Consider the following 27,889-nt stretch of genomic DNA (forward strand, 5'->3'; position numbering starts at 1 on the left):
CTCTGTTACAGTAGGCTAACTTACGCATCTAAAAAACATAACGGAACACTTACCGCAGCCGCGGGTGATCTGCTTTGTCCTGTCTATATTATCCATGGGATGGCCGTATCCTTCAGCACACGTTTCATGTTTTATTTCCGAAATAGTCATCCTCTGTGAAATGTTCAGAGCAAACCCGATAGCACTTGATGATGGCTACAGGGTCTATATCCAGAGCAAGTAGCCATCGATTCATCAGGTCAGCGTTTTGGGTTGGAATTCTATGGAATATCATTGCATTTCCTGGTCTCCCCTGTTTATTGTCGCGGGCCTTCACAATACAGTGAACACCCATGATTGTAAACTATCTAGCAATTACTCCAACTCTGAGCAAACTCTGCTTCTCACCTGTGACTATACACATTGCAACATGTAAATAGGAAAATGTTGGTGTTATTTTGTCACTTTTTGAGCAGTAGGCTAGCTGAAGCCATATACCTCCAGTCTTTGTGCTAAGCTAGGCTAGCGGGAGTGCGTGTCAGACTGAGTTATGGGATGCACAGAGATGAGAATGATATATATGGACTTATCTAACTCTGGGGGATACACTTAATAAGCCAAAGTCCCAAAAAGTTGGCGTGTTCCTTTAACATTAATAAGCAGTAATTTAATCCAGCAATTACGCATCTGACTTAACCTATTGAGAGTATTTCCCTTTCCCTTCACCCTAAACCCAACTGGCCCTTCCATACATTTTCAAGCGTCTACATTTCCTGCATCCTTCATAAACGCCCGTCTCAGTCTCTGTCCTGAAGGCACTTTGTGTATGTGCAGCAGTTCACAGCTTTTCTTGACATTAAGAGAATCTAGAGCACCTCCAAGTGACTTCCTGATGAACAACATCCGCCTGGATTTTTAACCTTTCATATTTGAATTGTGAATGAATGCGTTACAAAAAAACCCAAACAACAGTGGCAATAATTTTCACTGAAAACCCACAAAGAAACTAAATTAAGGTTATGTTCCATGGTTGTTCACATGGCTAAGTTACTAGTGAAGCCCTCTGTATGTATTTAGAAGCAAGAAAACAAATATAGGCAAAAAAAGAGTTTTAAAAGTGAGGCGCAACCATTCTGGTCTCAAAAGGAGAGAGAGACGTGGCAGAGAAGCCAGAGAAGGGTTGAGCTCTTCTACTCTTGCCCATCTAAATGTGAGCACTGCTTAATATAGCAACTCTAAAATATTCAGCATCTAGTCCTTTCACACACACACACACAGTCACTCTTTCACATACACATACTGCAGTACACTCTATTAGGGATGCTGCTAATACCAGGTTGACTTCCAAGGTGTGCATGTGTGTGTGTGAGTGTAAGAGAGAGGGAGAGAGAGGAGATATAAATAGATGAAAAAGCAAATGTTTGCATTTATGCATGTTTGTTGGTCTGAGTCACCTAAGAGGGCTCTCCCTGACCTTACACACCCTCAGTCAGCGTCAGGGTCACAAACTTCTCTCTCTCTCTCTCTCTCTCTCTCTCTCTCTCTCTCTCTCTCTCTCTCTGCATAAATGGAATATAAAGCTATAAAGCTTCAATTAAATGTTTTCAAAAGTTTAATGCATGACTGCGTGTCAAGCTCAAGACAACAAACAAAGAGAGATTCCACAAAAAAAGAAAGAAAAAAAACCTCTACAAAAGTTAGATCTGACCATGCAAAACAGATAGAACAACAGACACATTCACAAACATGCAGTGTTTTTCCTGTCGACTGCGATTTCCACGCCGTGAACTATTAACTCTCATCAATAAAGGCTTAGCATGAACAGTAGTCATTACCTTCTCTTTAAGCCTGCTACACCGAGAGCAGTGTCAGAGACACAAAACAGAGCGCAGAACACGCAGGGGGACATGAATCACTGTATATCAACACACACACAAGCCATTGATGTGCCAATCTGACTAATACATTAGAAGCCCGTCAAAATGACGAGAAAACAGGATATATGACTTGAGGAAGGCACTTCACTACTTTTGAAGTTCGTGGGTGTGTTTTATTTTCTTTTTATCCCTCTTCCTAAAGTCACCATCTTTTTCTTGTTAGCATGAGGTGTCTAACAAATAAGACCTTTGAGAACGGCTTCCCGAACTAATCTGGGGTTTGTCAAGAACACAAACAGCGAGATGTTAAAAGCCAGGAAAATCAGAAATGATTCAGAAATGAACGGAAAAGGGAAACAGGCAATCGTTTATCAGTGCAAGTGCGACCAAAAATATAAATTTGCAAGTGAAATTTTTTCCTGAGATAGCCATTAGATTTACATGTTACGATTAAAAATTGTGTGCCTTTTAACCTGCATGTTCTGTAATGAGTATTTCATCACATCTTTTGTTGTGTTGACGTAATAAAATGAGACGACTCGAAGCAAAGTTACAATGGGAAAAAAATCTGAGTGAGCTCCAAAATATGCATGTTATCCAGAAACTGATGTTAAAACGGAAAACATTCAAGTACTTTATAAGTGCGGGAAGGGCAGGCAAGAGTTAACTACAAAAGATAAACATGTCAGCTGTGTGGACATGAACTAATCAGTAAGAATTCTCGTTTTTTATAGATACTGATATGGATTCTAAATATATTTTAATCTTTGCTGTTTTCAGTTACTGCCTGAATTTGTAGCACAACCATCCATAATCGAAAGGCAATTTGAAAGTAACTGTCACCTTTTATGTCAGTTTTAACTTGTTTGTTCATTTTATTACACAATTAACAAATTTTAAACTTTTTGGCGCTCTTTAATGTGGCCTGACAGATTACTCAATCAGCATTTTAATCTTGGAAAGAGCTTGTATTAAACTGCTTAAGAACAATCATGTCATGTAACGCCAAATTTACCTCAGAAAAGCCATTCGTTGCTCATAACCTCATAACGTCAACTACAAAGATAACTACAGAAAGGGTAATTTTGCTAAATATATGAACTATATAATATTTCTTATATTTTTACTTAAGCTGTTGTCTTCATGAGAAAGAATAGAAAGAACTAAAAAAGAAAATCAACTATATATATATATATATATATATATATATATATATATATATATATATATATATATATATATATATGTATATATGTATATATATATATATATATATATATATATATATATATATATATATATATATAGAGTTGATTTTCTTTTTTAGTTCTTTCTATTCTTTCTCATGAAGACAACAGCTTAAGTAAAAATATAATGCAATTATATAGGCGAATATATATATTATATATATATATATACACACATGAAGAATTAAAATGGATTTATTCTTGTTTTGGCTCTTGAAAAAAAAATTGACGTCTACATTTTTTCCCTCATAGGAGCCACTGGCTCTTTAATTTATATTTTTGTTTGGAACCCTGCAATGTGTTTTTAAAAGTACTAAAACCCACCAAAATACACATCAAGGCATCCAGTGCAATGGAGCCAAACTATTGCACAAACATGAGCTGATGGTAGTGAACAGTCAACACACATTCATTTGCATTCAAGTAAACCTCACAAGAAACATCTCAATACATGCAAACATTCACGCTTTCTAAGGCTTGACTACGGAAGATATTATCCAATCCAGTGTTGCGCCTTTTCCCGTCAAAATAGAGAAACTCATATGTTGTCATAGAAACGGGTATAGAATGGGGCGCAGGCAGAGTAAATACACAGTGTCATGGCCTTAGCAAGCAAAGCCTGGGAGCGAGAATCACATCTCAAAAATAAATATCAGTCCTATTGTGGACAGACTACAAAGGAAGAGACTGTCACACACTCACACACACACACACACACACACACACACACACACACACACACACACACACACACACACACACACACACACACACACACACGATCAATATGTTAAAGATGCATGTGATTACTAAGGAGTCAGTTAAGTTAGTGCTTTGACATAGTGATAACCAATATATTTTCTTAGTCCTATCCCCAGGTGTATCAGCGTTAGAAGACCCTAAGTACATACTCATAGGTTTATTTTTTCATGCGATACTGACTGAGGCATCAGGTTCAGGCTTAAAGTGATAGTTCACTTTAAAATGAAAATTGTGTCATCATTTACTCACCCTCAAGTTGTTTCAAACCTGTATGAATTTCTTTCTTCAGTTCAGATGAACACAAGGGAAGATATTTTGAAGAATGTCAGTAACCAAACAGTTAACTGGAGCCATTGACTTCCATAGTATTTTTTTTTCCTACTATGGAAGTCAATGGCTCCAGTTAACTGTTTGGTTACTGACATTCTTCAGAATATCTTCCCTTGTGTTCAGCTGAAGAAAGAAATTCAAACAGGTTTGAAACAACTTGAGGGTGAGTAAAGAATGACAGAATTTTCATTTTAAAGTGAACTATCCCTTTAATCCTAATCCTGCCACCTGTTGGACAAGATCAGAACTGCAGGACTAGGCTATGCATCTTTCCATCCAAAGCAGTCTTATTATAATGCCTACTACAGACTGCGTAATTTTGGAAATCCTATAAGATGATTCATTACAAATCACACTGTACAACATGGATACAATAAACTTGGGTACGACGTGTGAAGACTGTATGATGATGACACCTGTTGAATTTTAGGCTATGACACAAGATAGTATCTAGTATAGAAGAATAAAACATCTGCATGCGCTAATGGTAAAGAAACAGAGCAAGATTAAGTGCACGTTGGCAAATGTGGCTTATGTGCACTAAAAAGAGGGGGAAGTGAAATTAGAAATATCCATGTCACATTGAACAATACACCATTTAATGTTGCATAGTAGTCCATAGTAGGTTGTAGCAGCAAACAGACGGTGAGATGATCATACAATATTTCTGAGACTATCAGAAAATTATCGTAGGCTATCTTTGGTTGCAAGAACGTGACAACCATTTAGGAACCACGACCACAGAAATTGGCACGATTGGTCATCTTTCGTCTGGGACAGGCCAAAATCATACAATGTGTACCAGGCATGAAGCTTATGCCAATTTCTTTTTCTGAAAAAGTCTGTTATAATCACCAAAGCAACATTAATTTGATCTAAAATACAAACTAGTAATAGAAATATAATATTTTGGGGGGTGGGGAAAATATCTGAGCACTAATAAAAAATTATAATAAATGAGCACCAAAGCAGCAAATTTGATTTTTCTGAAGGATCACGTGACACTGAAGACTGGCATAATGGCTGCTGAAAATTCTGCTTTGCATCACAGAAATAAATATATTTTTAAAGTTATAACAAAAGTTATTTTAAATTGTAACATTTCACAATATTAATGTTTTATACTATATTTTTAACCAAATGAATTAAGCCTTTGAGAGCAGAAGACACGTCTTCAAAAAGCTTTCAATAAATAAATAGTAATAATTTCAAAATTTTGACCGGCAGTTAAATAAGACGGAGAAAGTGAAAAAGCAGTCCAGACACGCTCACACACACACACACACACACACACTATTCTTCCCCACAGATATTGTTGGTTTTGTTTATTACATTTGATGAAGTACTAATACAAACACTGGCCCGTAAAACCCACCAGCTACAGCTCACACAAGCTTTTAACAAACTACCCAGTTTCATTTCCTCCAGTGACTGAATGTAATTTGCCATATATACGTCCCCGTTTAACCATCTAACATGGAGACTGGCACAAGCAGGCCATTTGACTTTATACTTAAAAAGAAAACATGAAATCTTGCTTTTATGGGCTTCTGCAGTTGACGACTTAACCCTTCCCTGTATCAGCAGGGGGCTTTCATACAAGCGGCAGTTTCTGATCATTTCCTCTCTTTTTGCTACACGCACGCACACACATATGCTCCACTGGTCATTCCGAGACGTGTAGGCCAACATAAAGCAGTGCTTCCCTTTCTCCTGTGTTTCTGGTTGATCAATGGCCAGAAACAGTCATGGTGCAAACGAGACAAAATGAAGCAGTACGCCTTGCTCCCGTACAAATGAGTGCAGCCCTCATAAACTACAGTAGCAACTAATCTTTATGTAGCTTTGCCAGAAGGGACATAAACCAGGAGCGACTTCAAACTGTGATGAGAGTAAGACAGAGGGCAAAGTGATGCATTCCCTCCCACCCTTTCATTTTTATCTGCACGCTCTATTGTGACGGTGTGTGTTTGCTGGTTTACGGCCTCTATGAGCGCCTATGACAGCCCTTTTTGAGTGACTAATAACGCAAGGATGAATGAGCTGAAGAAATAAGACCACTCAGCTTTTGAACTTTTATCTTTTTTAGGGTGGGGGAGTGGCTGAAATTAAAATAGTCACACATAAAACCGTGTGTGTGTGTGTGTGTTTGGGTAAGTGAGGGTGAGTAAGTGCACAAACTTTGAAGTGCTGGTTTGTACAAAATGTGTACAAATTACACAGATCTTTTTAGTATCTTATGTGTCCTTGGCCATTGTATATAAACACAAAGCCTCAAGCTTGCAGAACACGCACACAAACACACAACCGCATACCTTCTTCGAACCAGCAAAGCCCTCGGACTCCAGGAAGAAATAGGCAAAAGGCATCAGCACAAACAGACAGAGATTTGAGAAGAGTGACACCAGGTTCCACAGGCCTGAACAAAGAGAAATCAGTTCAGCTAACTAACCTGATGATCAGTATCATTTTATGTAATAACAGTGTTTGAACCCCCCATCATATGTCTAATTTGACTGTGCTTTTAGTTAGTGTGGTTTAACACTGTATGCCATTGTTAAATCCATCCCACAGATTTTTCCCACCAAATTCTATAAAGAAATTAAAAACAAAACAAAAAATATAAAACCACCCAAAGAACTGCAGAAAGAAACCATCTGCACAAATAACAGACATATGACACCACCTTGTGGCCAAGGGTGAAACTAAGGAAAAATACTAATACTTGATAGTATTACCAATAAAATAATTATAAATGTAAGGAGTGTAGACTTTTGTATGAATTTTTTTATCAACAACAAAATAAAATTGTATATGTTTGGCAAAATTTTAAAGTTACATTTTAAGTAGAACAAATTAGACCTTTAGCAGCACACAAGTAACATTTAATTTCCTGTGAAAGTGACTTAATGCATGACAGGCGAATAAGGTACAACTTTATGTAGGCAACAGGCATATTTGTACAGTGACATGTAAAAACACAGTTAAAAAGACGGGATACTGACCATGAATGAGCGATCCATTGAGCCATTGTATGTAGTAGTTTTTTGGAAGGGACAGCAGGATCTCATTACTGATTATAGAAAATGGTAAGAGGAGGACAGCCCCTCCAGACACTGCCAATGTGAATGTACACAGGTACATACTGAGGGACGGAAAGAAAGAAAGAAAGAAAGAAAGAAAGAAAGAAAGAAAGAAAGAAAGAAAGAAAGAAAGAAAGAAAGAAAGAAAGAAAGAAAGAAAGAAAGAAAGAAAGAAAGAAAGAAAGAAAGAAAGAAAGAAAGAAAGAAAGAAAGAAAGAAAGAAAGAAAGAAAGAAAGAAAGAAAGAAGGGAAACAAAATAAAAAAGTGAGTAAAAAAGCATGCTATTATTTATGCATTATGATGTTAATTAAATGTTTCAGTGATATTGATATAGCAGGATTCTTTTAGCGCACCATAAAGAATGGCTCTTAACATTACTATACTTACGATATTCTGTTGACAATGGCATCCTCATCTTCTTGGTCATCTGACAGGCATAAAAGAACAACATAAAAATCAGCCAATGAACCGGACACAGATGCAAAGTCATTGGTTTTGCAATTTTTGATAAAGGTTATGTTCCTCTAGTGCTTTAATGCTATGATGTCTGGCAATCTTTATTCATTAAAAAGTGTAAGCCATCTGTTTTTTAAATCTAGTGTAAAGTCCTTTACTGTGAACTTGCGACAAAAAGCTCTAGCTACAGAGGACACAGACACGTGACAGATGGTCTAATAAGTCTAAAGCGTGATCACTCTTCATTTCACTGAAAGCTACATGAAAGCTGGTTCATCATAAATCACAAACATATGAATAAACCTTCACAATGAATCGGCCAGATGGACGCTGTCAAGAATCAAAGCAGGTTCGAGAGTAATGGGGATTGTGGAGAGAATCAGATTGAAAAAAAGAAAGGTGAGAGATGGACAAAAGACAGAAAGCAAAGAAAAGAATCAGAGTGGTGCAGGTATGACAATCACCCGGAATATCACCCGGTCTAATTCAGCGCTGGCCCCTTTGAGAATTATTCTTCCGGGTTCTGATGTCATACCTGCACCACTCTATACTGACTTCTTGAAAAGCCTGGGGTCGTATAGCTTTACAGTCATGCTTCACAACAGCACCTCAGCTCATCTGTTCTTTTATTAAGACACAGGGATTAAGATTATTTTTTATGTGACCGATGCACTTCACAGGGGTTAATGTGACCTGCTCAAGAACTAATATTGTCATCATAACTGTTTGTGTCAGAAAGGTTGGAGGGAATGTGCATACCTCAGAACATTACAATAAGGTGTTGCTTAGTTTGAGTTATAAAAGGTGTAAACCCCTTAAAAGTGTGCAAGCAAGCAATCAAATTGTTATTTTGTCATCTAGGAATTTGATCTAAATCTGAAGAACTCACAGGATATCATCAACATGTGAAAGTCAATCATATGATAGGAAAACTAGAGATGCACCGATCGACCGGTCAGGGATCGGAATTGGTAGATTTTCCGCTTGACCAGCCGGTCAGTCTCATGTTTTACATATTTTGAGCCGGTTTTTGTTGACAGCGGCACTGGCAGCAATGTAAGCTGCATGTCCTCTCACTCACTCCACTCGTCTATTTTGCTCTGGTTAACTAATGCATGTACTGCACATCATTTTACTAATCCCCACAGGTTTCCAGCTCACAGTAAAAGCGTGTGTGATCTATATAAGGGGAAAACACAGATCGGGCTCAGTAATAAAAACATCATTTTCTGTATAATGAGGAACTTCAAGGACTTGTGTCTGTGAATATTAAACTGAAAGACTATTTAAATATGAATCCTACATGTTTCTGTAGGCTGCGTCCTATAACCTAGTCTGTTGACTTTTTGCCTCGCTAACAATGGGTGCGTCTCGATCAGCTCCTTAGTTCAGTAGTCAGGCACTGACCAGGGAGTCAGCCCATTGACTTATGTCCTGATCAGTGCCCTGACTACTGAACTAGGGAGCTGATTGAGACATGCAATGACTTGTAAGGCAGTATTTGTGCTTGAAGACACCTCACAAAACATTACTGGACAGACTTACAGTCTCGGACAGACTTGTAAGGCAGTGTAACAGTTCAATGATCTACAGCAAAATAGAGAGGGGTTTGGTGAGAACTAAACAAATATTGAATTACTACACTAGAATTATTTAATTTCACTATTTAATTTCTCACTAGAAATTACATCAGAAGTGGAAAATATTGGTCAAAATTGTACATTTACACACAATGACCAGCAAACGCAAATTTTGGATGACATTTCTTTTCTTCTAGCTCAGCTGTTACAGAACGGAAAGCACAGGATTGTGGGATACCAAAGGCAGTGAAAGATACATTTATGCTGTCTTTTTTTATGAATGAATGGCGCAGGAGCAGACGCTAACACACACAAAGCACGTGTGACGCTCACAGTGTTACTATATTAAGACATGAACTATCTCCAAAGCACTGAGAGTCATTTAATGAGCATTTTACCGTACGATTTGAGTAAAACTATTGTTATATCATATACACACACAGAAACTAGAGATCTTCACTGCAAAACGCCAAAATAAAAGCTTAATTTGTGACAGAAATATGTTACTATTGTATAGTACTATGTACTATTGTATTACTATTATGCAGTATAATATATGTCTTAATGTAATATTACAACTACTAATTATAACAATCATTACTAAAACTTTATTTTTAAAGGAATAAATCACACACTTTTTGAGAGATCCAATCTTTGGCACTTGTTAACCCCCCAAAAATTGAAGGGTTTATTTAAATTGCATTAGATTAAAAATATATTAATGTTTATGCCTTCATTTTATTACCAGAAAAACTAAAATATACAACACAGAATTTCTGTAAAAAAAAAAAATTAAAAAAAAAATTAAAAAAAAAAAAGCTTTCATAGGGCCATAATATTGTAAACAAATAAATATATTTGTGTTTATTTAATATTTCTCTTTATATTATTGCATTTATTTGTGCTGTTTGAAATTTGTTTATTTGTTCTAATTACTGTCTTATCACTTGTTTTTTTATGAAAATACAATTTTTTTCATTACAGAAAAGTTAATTTTCGTTTGTATATGCTGTCGATTAAAGTTATTTGAAAGAAAATCGGCAGGTCACACTTAAAATCGGTCCAATTGGCCCATTTTTATGGAAACTTATCTATAAAATCCTAGAATATCTCAAAAGTGAAAAGCTGTATTTATAAATAGTTTTTCTACTAAACTCTAAAATGGCAGATATTATAAATACAACTGCATGTGTATGGTGTAACAGTTTGATTAGTCATATACTTACCGCTTTTCCTCTTGTAGCGTGAGATGACACAGTACGATACAATGTACAGTACTGCAAACAGGAGGAAGCAGACCTAGAAAATATGAAAGAGATGAACACTGATATTCTGCAGGGGTTTTTACATTGTACACTTTTCATTGCCCATTTAACTAAAAAGTAGTAGAACCTAAAGACTGAGCATCTTCTGACTGAGGACATACTCATCCTTTCAACATATTCTTGTGTACACATAAAGTACACTCTTATACTATGATTTACTCAATTTCTTTGGTGAAACATTTTTACACTAAAAAAAATTGTGTACATTTTAAAGCAGTGAAATCAATTATACCATAAGAACTGAGTAAATGTAAGTAAAAAAATTAAGTAGATCTGAGTAACTGCATTTGTTACATTAACAAATTCAATTAAGTAGAAAAAATTGGGTAAAAAGCATTTAAAAACCAATATTTATGACTAATATGAACAGCTTTTATTTATGAGTATTACTAACTTGTATAGTATAACTTTAATTTCTTCTAAACCTTTGTAAAATACTCCACAGTCCACACAAACACACTTATACATGACATGGTCTTTATTGTCGACGAGTACAGCAATAACGTTACAGCATATATTACTGTTTTGACATGTAAATAATAACAGTCATTTTACAACATTTAAACTCATGTAACAAACATTTTAGAAGTAAAAATTAAACATTTAAAAGTAATTCAAGTGTAATCAACCGGTCTGTTATCCCATTTCAAACACAAAATGTTTCTGTGTAATACTTCATTAATGATTCATTGAGTCATTCATTTAAACCTGTTTTTGTTTTGTTTTTCACAAATCGATTTGATTTAGATTCACAAGCTTACAATTTGATTAGTTTCAATTTAATACTGATTATGTTGGATATATATCAGATTATTGTATCTGATATCCAAAATAATCAATATTGAATTGAAACTAATCAAACTGCAAATTCATGGCAAATTTTCTCAATCTCACCTAATGCTGTAAATTTATGGGATTCAGTTGTAGACTAGGCTACATTAGACTTCTATAATATTGAAGGTAAAAATTAACTGATTTGAATGCAAACACTTAAAATACACTCGATGCTTAAAAACAAATTATATTGTTGACTTTACAATTACACAATCATATTTCTGCTCCAATTAGTTTTTTTCCCCAAATATATTTAAATGTTGGCTGTCATAAAAACATGCCAGATTTATTAATACATGCATTAAATATCGAAGAACATTAAAAATTATAACGAATAGCCTATGTAATATGGTGCTTAAATTTAACAAAATGCTCCTCTCTATTTTTTTTCTAGCTGACTAACAAGTTTAAGGACACTGGATATGTTTTTCGGAGGTAAATGTGACGTTATTTAACATTGTTTACAAGCTGTTTTATTGACCCCCTTCTGCGGTTTTGAAACACTGGTTGAGCGATTACATGAGACGTTATATGGATTTCAATTAGTTGTCCTGTATCTTTTAACACACTTTTAGATGCTCATTCATGTTTATTTCCCACTGTAACTGGTATTTAGTTGAAAGAGAAGATCAGTTCATGTGCGCTCCGCGCATCCGCTACTCTTGAGCTGAGCTGCGCCACACTCTTAGAAGAAAAGGTTCTATCGGCGCTATACATATTTGGAACCCCTAAAAGGTTCTACATAAAAGTATAGTTGAGTATACTCCAAAGAACCTTTTATGCTAAAAAGGTTCTATAATGACAAGAAAGAACCCCTTTGGCACTTAAAAAAGGGTTCTATATAGAACACTGCAAAAAAATGCATTTCTTATTTACTATTTTTGTCTTGTTTCTAGTCTAAATATCTAAACATTCTTACATTAAGAAACATTTACTAGACAAATACAAATTATTGTCTTGTTTTGGGGAAAAATAACTCAAAATTAAGAGAGTTTTTGCTTAAAACAAGCCAAATTATCTACCAATGGGGTAAGTATAATAATGTTGGTTTAAGATTATTTTACTTACTCCACTAGCAGATTATTTTGCATATTTTAAGCAAAAACTTTTCATTCTGAGCTATTTTTCCAAAAACAAGACAATTACTTTTGCTTGTCTGGTAAACACTTCTTGTTTTAAGAATTTTTAGATGTTTGGACTAGAAACAAGACAAAAATACCAAGTAAGAAAAGCATTTTTTGCAGTGAACCTTTTAGGGGTTCCAAATACATAGCGCCGATAGAACCTTTTAAGGTTCTATATAGAACCTTTTCTTCTTAGACGCCACAATGCCAAAATGGTATTTTTTTTTCTTTTTTTGTAAAAAAATGAACCTAATTTGTTACTATTATTTTTTTTTATTATACTATTATTTATGAAACAAAGTCTCAGATTTCAAAGCACAAAGTTTATTGTGATTTATTGGATGGGAGGCGGGCTACAATGTTCCTTTCATTCATCAACTGAAAACAGGATAAACTAGGCCTAATCAAATTTCTTGGAACTTAATCTAAAATATTGGTTCGTAAAAATAAGAATCCATTAAAATCGACATAACGATTATTTCGATTATTATAATGATTATTTCAATACTGAACTCACGGCACGATATATGTATCCAATATATATATTTTTGTACTTTTTTATTTATTATTATTTGTGTATTATCAGGGCCCACAAAAATTCCACCAGTGCATTATTTCACATTATATTAAACATTATGTACAGTCGCTGTATGATTCTATAATAAGATTATTAATGTCATGTCACTGAAACTTCGTAAACGTAAATTTTTTCCCCCTCACGCATTACTCACACTTAATGCAGGCAGCATTCTCTCCCCATGCTCGCTGTGCCCCTCCTCTCCTGCTATTAATGCAGTATGTAAGAATGAACCATCCAAATTGCTTTGAATTATCATACTACTAAAAATAAATGTAATCTGGTGATTTAAAGTATGTTTGCGCTTTGACTTAATTCTGTGTTTAATATATTCATCATATAAAAAAGGGCTGCAGTTATCGATTATTTTTGTAATTGATTAATCTAGCGCTTAATCGGTCGATTAATCGGATAATAATGACTTTTTTTCTTTATTAAAGAGCAATGCTAAATATAGAGAAAATAAGACCGGTATCTTAAAATTAACATCTAATTCGTTTTCTTTTTAGAAAAATGTTGTTTTATTGCTGAAATTGCATTCATTAAAGGTGCCCTAGAATGAAAAATTAAATTACCTTGCCATAGTGAAATAACAAGAGTTCAGTACATGGACATCACATACTGTGAGTGTGAGTCTCAAACACCATTGCCTCCTCCTTCAATCTTGTGCATGAAAAAAAACTCGAAAAAATAAGTGCTTCCTAACATAAGGCCAACCGTGACGCAAGCGTTGGGGATCATTTATATGTACGTCCCAACATTTGCATCTGTCCAATTATGTTCATTGTCAGGCGGAACTTACGGAGACGAATCATCGGGACTGCAGGTAAACAAGCAACACTCGAGGATAGCGAAAACGGCAGCTCTCATGGACACAAATGTCATGTTCCAGGCTGTGCAGGGGACGTGAGGACTTGTCATACCCTTCCTTCCCACAGATAAAAAATGTCAACAGTCATCGTTGATGTTTATAATTGGATACCACAACAATGTAATTCAAGATCGTTCATTTGTTCGGCCCATTTCAAGCAAGCTTCACTCAGCGTCTTTAACTGAAGAAAGGGGCAACTACAGCCATATTCCTGCAAGCAATAAGTAGCAATTTTATTCACTTATTGACTGTTTAAACAATTTTTTTTTCATTAAATTGAAAGTTTCTTGGAGAGACAGCATTGTCTAGATAATGCAAGATGCTAGTACAGTAACAACAGGAAACACCAAGTACCATACAAAACTAAATAGTGTGTCTAATGACAAAGGGTAATATTATTTTAACATTTTAACATGCAATATCTTTGACGAAAAAAAGACGAGTCTAAAATCACTGGTTTTGTGATTGAGAGGAATGAAGAGTGTTTGTGCGGTTGCCAGATTTCAGTAATTTAAATCCTCCAAACAAAGCTTTTCTGTGAAAAGAACAAGTATACTATCCGGTGTTTTACCTAAACATGTACAACCTGGCAACCATATGCACTTGTGCTCTCTTGCGCGCGGATGATCTGAAAACACCAATAAACAAACAAGCTGCATTTTAGCAATCTCCATTTGAGAAGTTCTGCTTAAAGTGTCATTCAGTCGGTCTGTGTTCTGTCAGAACGTTCAGGACTCACGAGACGATTTGCTGAACAACTGAACTGCTGTGAGCTGCTAAAATAAGCCAATCAGAGAAGAGCTCTAATTTTAATATTAATGACTCTTCCAAATAAGGCAAAAACAGAGCATTACATCCTAGGGACAATTTATAGGATTGTAAATGGACCTGTAAAACTGTATCTCGACAATTTTTGCCCTTAAATAAGCCACATACCCTGTAGATATAAGAGAACCATTTAACATATTTCAACTCATTCTAGGCACCTTTAATAACTGTGAAACTAAACAATTTTAATGCATACAATTGACATATAAAAATCTATTTAAAATTACTTAAAAAAGGTAAACATAATTCAATCTAAAACTTAACCTACAACCAATAAACCAAAATAATAGTAATATAAATAACAATAATGCCTAAACATTTTATTTATGTTGTGCAAATTAACTTTCATGTTTCAGCTTCAGCTCAGGTTATGACTTAGCCTAAGCATACATACTGTCTTCTGGAGGCATTGTGGCTTTTGTAAGAAGCTAAAAATAATGGACAGGAAGAACACTTAAAATAAGAACAAGAGTAGAGATGGGCATACTAGAGATGCGTGGATCAGCTTTAATTTCACCGAATCGTCTGTTAAAAACAAACCATCCATCCGCACCCAATCATCACAAAATCAAATCCTTAGTGTTACACTGCTACCAAGCTACACTGAAGGTTACTTTTAAAAAAACTTTTGGCGACATTACATTTCTTAACCTAAACCAGGGTTGACAATACATTAGGGGTGTGCATTGGCACTGCCTTCACGATTCGATTCGATTACGATTCACCAGGTAACAATTCGATTCAATTCGATTCTATGATGCATTGTGATGCATCAAAATTCTACTGCACACAAAGCAAATTTTTCATCAGTCATGAGGCAATACAAGCAGATATTAAACAACAGATTGTATTGGCTGCTATGTGTCTCCTATATCTTTGACATAAAAGTTATTAAATCAAATAAAATGTAATTAAATAAAATTAAATAAAATGCAATTAACCCTTAAATGCATGACTGTTTCACCAAACATTCTTACATATTCAGGTCGTTAGCGACCCAGATCTATATTTAACATGGATAGACCTCTACCTGTCGTGATAATATATAAAACTCCTGATTTTAGAGTAACAGCTACAGAAGAATAAAATAAAACCTATTTCGTTACCTTTTGGAGCTTGGAAGGATTCAGTCTGAGCAGATGTTTAATACCATCATCTGTCCTCGTCAGAGCTCGTTTACCAGTATATTCAGCATCTGCCTCATATTCGCCATCTCCAGCATATTCTCCAAACTCATTTTCAATGTCTTCAAAATCAATATTTTGATCACTGACAGCTTCTTGACCACATCCATCATCAAGAGACAGTAACACTAACATATGATTGTGTTTAGTACTTGCTTTCTGAAGTAAATCACTAACCCATTTCAAGTTTTGCAGATTATAATTATTGTTTCGTTTTCTGTCAGAGGTAACTATGAGTGAAACGTCACTTCATCATTGGGTATCAGACATTGCCACCTTGTGGAATAAAGGTGAATTGCGCCCGGAACCGGAAGTATTTGAAACTTCACAACTTTATCATCCGCCAGAAAATAAACAGTGACATAATCGATTATGGCACTTTGCCGCATCGATGCTGAATCGTTCATACCCCGCATCGCGATGCATCGCCGAATCGATTATTGTTGACACCCCTACAATACATCACACGGAGGAGTAGCCGCTAGAACATGAGCAAACGCGAGAGATGAGTTTGTTTGTCTGAATTGAATACATCGCACATACAGATACATTTTGAGCTAACCATTCATCATTGCTTGTTTTATTAAGTTTGTATCTATAAATACGATTAAAGTGTAATATTTAAATTACACAAATCAAAAAAAATATATATATACAGTATTGTTCAAAATAATAGCAGTACAATGTGACTAACCAGAATAATCAAGGTTTTTAGTATATTTTTTGTTGCTACGTGGCAAACAAGTTACCAGTAGGTTCAGTAGATTGTCAGAAAACAAATGAAACCCAGCATTCATGATATGCACGCTCTTAAGGCTGTGCAATTGGGCAATTAGTTGAAAGGGGTGTGTTCAAAACAAAAAAAAAAGGGTCTACCTTTGACTGTACAAACTCAAAACTATTTTGTACAAACATTTTTTTATTTTTCTGGGATTTAGCAATCCTGTGAATCACTAAACTAATACTTAGTTGTATGACCACAGTTTTTTAAAATGAACTGCTTGACATCTGTGTGGCATGGAGTCAACCAACTTGTGGCACCTCTCAGCTGTTATTCCACTCCATGATTCTTTAACAACATTCCACAATTCATTCACATTTCTTGGTTTTGCTTCAGAAACAGCATTTTTGATATCACCCCACAAGTTCTCAATTGGATTAAGGTCTGGAGATTGGGCTGGCCACTCCATAACATTAATTTTGTTGGTTTGGAACCAAGACTTTGCCCGTTTACTAGTGTGTTTTGGGTCATTGTCTTGTTGAAACAACCATTTCAGGGCATGTCCTCTTCAGCATAGGGCAACATGACCTCTTCAAGTATTTTAAAGGGGGGGTGAAACACTCAGTTTCAGTCAGTGTCAATCTTGAGTACCTATAGAGTAGCATTGCATCCTGCATATCTCCGAAAAGTCTTTATTTTTTTAATAATTATATAAGAAAGATGCGCTGTTCCGAGTCTTTCCGAAAAAAGCAGAGCGGGTGGGGGCGTGTCGTGTGAGCGGAGCTAAATAATGACGTGTGCTCGCTGCTGCTATGTTGAGTCGAGTGCGTCGCGGGAAAAAAACTTTATTCAAAATAAAAATATGGCTTTTAATCAGATACAGCCATACATCTATGATCCGGAATCAGACCCAGAGGCTGCAGTTGAACAGGAGCAGCAGCAAAAACGACTAGAGCAGGACGTCTCTATGTGGTATAAGTTATACACTAACTATATAATATGCTTAGCGGCTTGTGTTATTTACATATTTATACTTGAATTATATCGTCGTATTTTTGTCTTTGAAGGTGTACATGTGGGAAGTGCAGTTGTGCACGTGTGTTTGTGTGTTTACGCGTGGTTTGTGTAGACAGTAAGCGGACTAAAAAAAACACAGACATTTGAAGCAGTCTCACTCACCCTTCTAACGTTGGGACTGCTCCATCATTCAGCATTAGGCGATTGGGAAAATCCGGCGTCGAGCTGGGCCTTGTTTATGAAACAGTCGGCACCGAAATGCAGCGAACAGATATAAACATTCGCGCAACTCAGTTGCTGATCCGGAAAAGCAAATTACATCCACTGTTGCCTTAACGCGGGGTTTTTGGCGAATCTGTGCAGGACTGTCTTGGTCTGGCAACCAAAAACGCACTTTTTTGGTGACATTGTTATGTGCACATCACCTGTGGAGCATCCTACAAGCCAGCGCTTTGATGGGCGTAGCCTGTTACTTTCGCTCTCTCCCTCTCTCTCTCTCACGCGCTTCCGGTAGAATTGTCCGTAAGGCCCATACAAGGAAATTCCGCCCCCATTAACGTCAAAGGGGACGCATGATCTCAAAAAACTTGCCGAAACTTATGACTAACCGGAAGTAGTATTTTTGACAAAGAAATACTCCCATCAAACGTCCACCTTAACTTTTGAAACTTTGTCTATGTTTAGTATGGGATTCCAAGTCTTTAACAGTGTAAAAAGATCAGTATGCATGAAACAGCATTTCACCCCCCCTTTAACATATGCAAACTGATCCATGATCCCTGGTATGCGATAAATAGGCCCAACACCATAGTAGGAGAAACATGCCCATATCATGATGCTTGCACCTCCATGCTTCACTGTCTTCACTGTGTACTGTGGCTTGAATTCAGAGTTTGGGGGTCGTCTCACAAACTGCCTGTGGCCCTTGGACCCAAAAAGAACAATTTTACTCTCATCAGTCCACAAAATGTTCCTCCATTTCTCTTTAGGCCAGTTGATGTGTTCTTTGGCAAATTGTAACCTCTTCTGCCAATGCCTTTTTTTTAACAGAGGGACTTTGCGGGGGATTCTTGAAAATAGATTAGCTTCACACAGACGTCTTCTAACTGTCACAGTACTTACAGTACTTACAGGTAACTCCAGACTGTCTTTGATCATCCTGGAGGTGATCATTGGCTGAGCCTTTGCCATTCTGGTTATTCTTCTATCCATTTTGATGGTTGTCTTCCGTTTTCTTCCACGTCTCTCTGGTTTTGCTCTCCATTTTAAGGCATTGGAGATCATTTTAGCTGAGCAGCCTATCATTTTTTGCACCTCTTTATAGGTTTTCCCTCTCTAATTAACTTTTTAATCAAAGTACGCTGTTCTTCTGAACAATGTCTTGAACGACCCATTTTCCTCAGCATTTTCCTCCACATTTCCAAATGCATGTTCAACAAGTGTTGGCTTCATCCTTAAATAGGGGCCACCTGATTCACACCTGTTTCTTCACAAAATTGATGACCTCAGTGATTGAATGCCACACTGCTATTTTTTTGAACACACCCCTTTCAACTAATTCAACTAATTGCCCAATTGCACAGCCTTAAGAGCGTGCATATCATGAATGCTGGGTCTCATTTGTTTTCTGAAAATCTACTGAACCTACTGGTAACTTGTTTGCCACGTAGCAATAAAAAAATATACTAAAAACCTTGATTATTCTGGTTAGTCACATTGTACTGCTATTATTTTGAACAATACTGTATATATATATATATATATATATATATTACTGTATATAATATATATATTAGTGTTGTCACGATACCAAAATTATGACTTTTATACGATACCAGACTAAATTATCGATACTAAATCGATACCACAGTTAAAAAAAAAAAAAGATAAGATGCTTAATATGACAACAGAACTTGTTATTATTCATTCTTATTTTTTACTAAAAATTCATGTGGCCAGCATGTTCCTTAGGGTTGGGCATCATTTTGATTTGAACAATTATTGATCAATTGATCAATTACTATTAAAATTATCTCAAAAATTTTTGCTATCTCAATGTATTTTTTACAATGGGGTAACAATTGTGTTGCAATAGCTTACACACAGCACACGAAAGCTTGATTTCGAATGGTAAATTGAATTTAAAAAGACGAGTAAACAGTAATTAAATAAGAACAAATAAACAGATTACAAACAATAGCACAAATAAATGCAATAGAATAGAAGATACAAATGAAATAGACTGCTTTATTTTTTCAGGTAGGTCTAACATTCAGATAAGAAACTGAATTAAAAAATGCATAGTAATTACATTTAAAACAACATTGGATAATGTTCTTTGTAAAAAATTCAATAGCGTACAGATGAAACTATTAAAGTTACACAAGTTGATCAGTCAAGAGCAGTTGATCGTTTGTCTTTTTGTAGTTTGAATAACAAATGACTGCGGTCCCTTTAAGACTAACGGACGCATGGATCCTAAACACTGTTCCTGTTACTCGTTCTTCATTTCTTCCTGAACTGTTTGCGACTGTGTTTACGTTAATACTCTTACATTTGTGCACTGATTATTCTTTGAGTGTATTTGACCAATAATATGCTGGAAAAAGAAGCAAATGTTTGCACTTGTATCATGTCAGAGGCGGCTTTATTACGGTAGGCTATGTGTGTGCGCTTCAGATGTGAGCACGACATCTGCGGGGATTAGTAGAATTAATTTATGTGCAATCCCGCGCGAAATTCAGACCGATCACACACTAACACTAACACACTGTCATGAGGAAAAAGTCAAGCAGAACGCGCGTTCGCCTTGCTCAGAGGTTAACCGGGCTGAGTGAGAATATGCCGGTGTGTGTCAACTCGCTTTCGGTCGGAGAGGAGAGCACAGCTGGTATCGATACTGTAAAAACTGAGAATCGTATCGTTTCAGATATTTCAGTATCGATATATATCGAAATATCGATATTTTTGACAAACACTAAAATATATTATATATATATATATATATAAAATACTTGGATGATAAACATGAATGAGAATCTGAAACTGTGTTAAAAAATACAGGACAACTTACCAAAAACACTATCATGTCACAAAGAATAGCTCAATCAGCATTTCAACCCCATAAAGATTTAGGATACCGGTTAAGTAAAACGGCTTGTAAACAATGTCACGTCATATTTACCTCAGGAAAAAAAACATATCCAGTCCATAAACTCTGGAGAATATTTAGCTTTTTATATGCACCACATTATCTTCAATATTTAATGCATGTATCAAGTTTTGACAGCCACCATTTAAATGTTTATATTTTTTTAAAAACTAATTGGAGTAAAAAATATGATTATGTAATTATAAAGTTAATATTATAACTATTATTTTTTTAAACATAATTTAGTATAATTTAAGTGTTTGTACACAAATCAGTTAATTTTTACCTTCAATATTATAGTAGGCTAATGTAGAACAGACTCCCAAATTACCATATTAGTTCAGAGATTTGTTTTATTTGCCATGTATTGTACTGATATATATCCAAAATAATCGATATTGAATTGAATGGAAAGCTGTGAATCGAAATCGAATTGTGAAATTTGTGTCAATGCCCAGCCCTATATGTTTACTTACCTGGTGGCTAGACTGGCTACCTCATATGTTCAGTGTCAAGCTAAACAAGCTGTCAAAGAAACTGTTCAGAACAGGCCACTTGCTGCACTTTTGAAAATTCCTTAGTTATACTGTACTTTATTTACTTTCAAAGGCTTGTAAGCTACAGTTTGCATTGTTTCAATAAATGGAACAAATTTTTTCAACAAATCTTTGATTAATTTTGTCCAGCATTTGCAAGCTGTTGACTCTCTGTCCAGTCAGAGAAATATATTGTGTAATTGATGTTTATAGTTTTCAGTTCAATTAATTAAATCCAAGTAAATGGAACACTCAAAATCACGCTGTCCCCGTTAAATCTTTCAGAAAATTATGTACAGTACAGGACAAAGGTTTGGACACATTACTATAATGTTTTATAGTAAAGCCCACATTTATTTGATAAAAAATACAGAAAAAATGTAATATTGTGGTATATTATTACAATTAAAAAAATCAATCAAAAAATAATTGGTTTTCAATTTATTATACTTAGTTTAAATGATCATTTATTTCTGAGATGCAAAACGGGAATTTTCAGTATCATTCCTCCAGTCTTCAGTGTAACATGATCCTTCAGAAATCATTCTAATATGATGATTCATTTTCCAAGTTGGAAACAGTTCTGCTGCTTAATATTTTTTCATAACCTGTGATGCTTTTTTATAATACTTTGATGAAGTAAAAAAAAAAAAAAAAAAAAAAGAAGCAAATGTTTTAAAAATAAAAATCTTTTGTAACAAGAATGTACACTGCTGGTCAGTAATTTGGGGTCAGTCTTTTTTTGATAAAAAAAAATGATAGTAAAGGAGATTTATATTATTTGAAAATATGTTTTTATTTTGAATAAATGCAGTTAATTTGAACCTTTTATTCATCAACTATATTAGGCAGAAGAACTGTTTCCAACACTCATAATAAATCAGAATATTAGAATGATTTCTGAAGGATCATGTGATAGACTGGATGCCACATGTGACACTGAGGACTGGGGTAACGATCCTGATAATTCAGCTTTGCTTCACAGAAATAAATGATAATTTAAAGTATAATAACTTGAAAACCAAATATTTTAAAATGTAATAATATAAATCTGTATTTTTGATCAAATAAATGCAGGCTTGATGAGCAGAAGAAACTTCTTTAAAAAACATTACAAATAGTAATGTGTCCAAACCTTTGGTCTGTACTTTAAGTGTATCGGATTATATTGAATCGTATGGTTGGCTGAATATCGTGGTATATATCGTACCGTGAACTGAATATTGTGCATCGTATCGTGAGATTAGAGTATCACTATAGCCCTACTGGTGTCTATAAAAGCTTTTCTTTGACTAACAAGGAAGTTTTCAGATCTGAAACTTACAGGATATTCATCACCCCTTTAAGCTTGAGAGGATTTGACTTTAAAAATGGAGGAACAGAAATCCCTCAGGTTTCTTAAAGAATATCTTAATTTGTGTTTGGAAGTTAAACAAAGAACAAATGATGGTGAGTAGCTGATGACATAATTTATATTTGTGGTGGCCTACATTTATAAATGTGTGTTTGGGTGCATTACACCTATAGGCCGACTACAGAAAGTTGAGCCTTGTATAAAACAACTATATATCGTTTAATGATAAGACTTACCTGTATAAAAAAAAAATCTAAGCAGTAACGCCCAATTAGCCTAAATTATAAAGTATTACCTCTGTTTTATCAATCAGCACTGGGGTGTATTTTAAGAGACACTGATGGATCTGTATGTAGACATGCTGGTTAAGCTTGAACTTTTACTCATATTACACCTTGCTTGTAGCCTCACAGAACTAAAGATCACTAACAGAGGTCTGCATTACATACATGCAATGCGCAACCATAAAAATAAACCTACAACAGAGTTAAGGTAGGATCTGGCCTGTTAATACAAAGACGTCATTCAAACTTAAACCCCTAGTTTCACAGAAAAGGCTTACTAAAATGCATGTTTGAGTAGTTTAAATTGAAAGAAACTGATATGATACATGTTCAAATATGTCAGTGCCATTGTTGTGTCTTAAGATGCACACCACCACCAGTAATGTTTTTTTTTAAGGCACCTTTATAAAAGTTACTTAAATGTTCTAATTGAACTAATGCCTAATCCTAGTTCAGCCTAAGCCCTGTTTGTGAAACCGGGCCAAAGTCACCAAACATAAAATTAAAATGGACCTTTCTTTTTTTTCTTTTTTTTACAGAATGATGCCGTGCTAATTATAAAATGTTTTTTAAAATCCATATCCCTTGAAATCTTTAATTAAAAATGTTAACCTCCTGTCCTGCTCAAAATGGCATGGTTCTGGTGGAGGCTGAGACTAAATATCTTCCACAACTTACTGTAATCTGGCATTCAGAGCTGCCTCAATTTCTTTAGCAGCTCCCAACTTCCTGCGATTCAATCAATTCCCGCCCTACATTTTTCTCATGCCGTTTCATTCCGACAAGTGAAGAAAAAGTGAAAGTGACATGACATGAATGCCAAGTCTGGTAACCCATACTCAATTTGTCCTCTGCATTTAACACACTAGACACTCAGTTGTGAACACACACAATGCAAAGCATGGACGCACTCGCAGCCATTCACTACGGCACTCGGGGAGCGATTTCATCGGTATTGAATGTGCGCTGTTCATTCACTCTCCTACTGGTTTTGAGAATCAAACTCAGTCTGACTCTCTAACCATTAAGCCACAACAGCCCAAAATATAATATATGACACAACAGGGAGGAAACTTCCAGTCTTCTTCCAATTGAATTTTCTCAGTATTACATCAAGTTGCTTAAGATAAATAATATGCTTGACAACCCTTCGTAGAGTGAGGCACAGAAGTTATGTGGGCTTTACTGGAAGACAAATCCAAAGTATTGCCATTTGCCAATCCAAAACTTTTACAAGGTCTTGAAATATAATGCCTAATTGGGGGTGTAACAATATACTGTATCACAACATATTTCAATACAAAGATGCAACAATATTGTGAATACTAGTAGTGACAATATGTGAATAGTTGCTATGTGGTTGTATCAGTACTGTATTAAACTACTATAGAGCTCCGGAGGTTGACGTCACACAGCCTAAATCCGCCATTTTGGCAGGCAATCAGGGGAGCGCTAGAGCGGCTGTAGCATTGCTATCTATAACATATTTTAAACCTGACTGTTTAAACCTTACTATTTCAACATGATGGACAGCTTATGTGCACCAGGATGCCAGAACATGTGGGAGAAAGCAAATGGGAAATACTTTTATCGTATTAAGTTGTTGAATGCTGTGAATTTCAGTTAATTCTTCATTCTTAACTACTTTTGCCTCACGTAAATAATGATAAAAACAAGTTCCCATTAAATACGATACTTAATCGTGAATAACATAGGTGCTTTTATATATAAATAACATCAAGAATTAGGCTATTTGAAACTAAATTAAGGATCAAGAAATAAATACTGAAACAGTATTGAAAAAATAAATAAAACAGAAATTACATTGCCTGATTAGGACTGATTTTATTTTACATACACAACACGGACCTACGGACGCAGCGGCGCGCTGTTTTGGGTCGTGTTAACCGCTAACATGTTAATCTATTCACATGTTTTCTATCATGTAAAACAAGAGCGTGATGCAGTTCAGTCTGCCTCCTATTCTATCTGTTATTGTTACTCCTGATCAGAGGCTTCCGTGAATACAGGGAGTGCAGAATTATTAGGCAAATGAGTATTTTGACCACATCATCCTCGTTATGCATGTTGTCCTACTCCAAGCTGTATAGGCTGGAAAGCCTACTACCAATTAAGCATATTAGGTGATGTGCATCTCTGTAATGAGAAGGGGTGTGGTCTAATGACATCAACACCCTATATCAGGTGTGCATAATTATTAGGCAACTTCCTTTCCTTTGGCAAAATGGGTCAAAAGAAGGACTTGACAGGCTCAGAAAAGTCAAAAATAGTGAGATATATTGCAGAGGGATGCAGCAGTCTTAAAATAGCCAAGCTTCTGAAGCGTGATCATCGAACAATCAAGTGTTTCATTCAAAATAGTCAACAGGGTCGCAAGAAGCATGTGGAAAAACCAAGGCGCAAAATAACTGCCCGTGAACTGAGAAAAGTCAAGCGTGCAGCTGCCAAGATGCCACTTGCCACCATTTTGGCCATATTTCAGAGCTGCAACATCACTGGAGTGCCCAAAAGCACAAGGTGTGCAATACTCAGAGACATGGCCAAGGTAAGAAAGGCAGAAAGTCGACCACCACTGAACAAGACACACAAGCTGAAACGTCAAGACTGGGCCAAAAAATATCTCAAGACTGATTTTTCTAAGGTTTTATGGACTGATCAAATGAGAGTGAGTCTTGATGGGCCAGATGGATGGGCCCGTGGCTGGATTGGTAAAGGGCAGAGAGCTCCAGTCCGCCTCAGACGCCAGCAAGGTGGAGGTGGAGTACTGGTTTGGGCTGGTATCATCAAAGATGAGCTTGTGGGGCCTTTTCGGGTTGAGGATGGAGTCAAGCTCAACTCCCAGTCCTACTGCCAGTTTCTGGAAGACACCTTCTTCAAGCAGTGGTACAGGAAGAAGTCTGCATCCTTCAAAAAAAACATGATTTTCATGCAGGACAATGCTCCATCACACGCGTCCAAGTACTCCACAGCGTGGCTGGCAAGAAAGGGTATAAAAGAAGAAAATCTAATGATATGGCCTCCTTGTTCACCTGATCTGAACCCCATTGAGAACCTGTGGTCCATCATCAAATGTGCGATTTACAAGGAGGGAAAACAGTACACCTCTCTGAACAGTGTCTGGGAGGCTGTGGTTGCTGCTGCACGCAATGTTGATGGTGAACAGATCAAAACACTGACAGAATCCATGGATGGCAGGCTTTTGAGTGTCCTTGCAAAGAAAGGTGGCTATATTGGTCACTGATTTGTTTTTGTTTGGTTTTTGAATGTCAGAAATGTATATTTGTGAATGTTGAGATGTTATATTGGTTTCACTGGTAAAAATAAGTAATTGAAATGGGTATAAATTTGTTTTTTGTTAAGTTGCCTAATAATTATGCACAGTAATAGTCACCTGCACACACCAGGGTATATACAGCAATCCTTAAGTTAAATTTACTACTTTTTAATACCTTTTTACTACCTTCAGAATATTTTTAAAACCATCACGACACTGAATTGCAAGTGTTAATCAGCGACCTTTCTATTATTTACACAGATTTTGACATATATAACATACAAAAAAGAATAGATTTAGAATCGACACCAGGAGGAAATCTGTTATAAGTTATCATTCAGACACAGTAAAATAGATCTCAACATTTACAAAGGTTGGTTAAAGAGAAGCATTACTGCATACACATTTGATTTCAATTAATAATTGGTAATTCAGCAATTAAATCATTTAGTGTTTTTTTCCCAACAACAAAACCTGTGCCAAATATTACATTTCTATAACTGTGATAAGTTGTTGAAATTAATCACACATTTTTTCTGTGATTAATCGCAATTAAAAAAAATGTTTTTGTACGTTTTTAATATATTTATTTTAATATAATATATTTATATATTTTTATATATATTTATTTAATATAATAATTTCACAATTAATCAACTTAATATAGAAACAACATAAAGACAGTATATTTTAAATACTTGTTTAAATGGCATCTTTTTTATGAATGAAGGCCAGTAGCCTATTACTGATATTAATACAGCTACTGATTTTTTTTTAATTTTTAGTGTTCTGAGATGATGCCGAACGACCACTGAATAAGACGTCAGCGTCAAACATACGTTGAGACAGAGACGAAAGATCTTTGATTATGTGCCCAAATATGCTAAAGCCCATATTTAAATGAACTAACGCAAACGCAGATAGAACTTCAATCAGAATAGGACACCTGATAGTCTGAAAAAATAATACCTAATTTGGAAAAAAATAATACCTATGAGACCACATTTAACACTTTTAATGGCCTTAAATTTGACAATTTGGATTTATCACTTTTTAATACTTTTTAAAACCCCGCGGACACCCTGACACACAGATATCCCCCTAAAATAGCTAAAACTAAAAACTAAAACTTCCAAAAATATTCAGCTTTGATATTAATGAGTTTGTGTTCATTGAGAACATGGTTGTTGTTCAATAATAAAATTAATCCTCAAAAATACAACTTGCCTAATAATTCTGCACTCCCTGTATTTAGTTTATAAGTAGATATAAAGGCTTCAACTAAGTTTAATTGTGCAACGCAAAAATATTTAGGAGTGCATAGTGCTTCAACGTTGTAAGTGCCCATTTACGTCAAAACTATAGGCTAGTTGTGTAACTTGCGCACAGCTGGTACAACAGGTGTCCTGAGAGGAAAGCTATCCGTCCCTTTATCGAGACGTGTGAAAAGCACCACGGTGGCAGTGTTTTTTG

General features: G+C 35.6%; 1 protein-coding gene across 1 annotated transcript in view; it reads right to left on the reverse strand.

Moving 5' to 3' along the window:
• The window catches only part of lmbr1 (limb development membrane protein 1), a 68,749-nt gene that overhangs the window by 34,139 nt on the left and 6,721 nt on the right, over positions 1–27,889 (reverse strand). The window contains exons 2-5 of the mRNA XM_067438596.1: positions 10,542–10,614; positions 7,667–7,706; positions 7,201–7,340; positions 6,511–6,614 (exon numbers count right to left, since the gene is read on the reverse strand). Coding sequence (XP_067294697.1) covers positions 6,511–6,614; positions 7,201–7,340; positions 7,667–7,706; positions 10,542–10,614 — 357 coding nt within the window. The remainder of the gene's footprint in view (positions 1–6,510; positions 6,615–7,200; positions 7,341–7,666; positions 7,707–10,541; positions 10,615–27,889) is intronic.

The sequence above is a fragment of the Pseudorasbora parva genome, chromosome 1 (assembly GCF_024679245.1).
Source record: "Pseudorasbora parva isolate DD20220531a chromosome 1, ASM2467924v1, whole genome shotgun sequence".
Taxonomy (NCBI): Eukaryota; Metazoa; Chordata; class Actinopteri; order Cypriniformes; family Gobionidae; genus Pseudorasbora; species Pseudorasbora parva.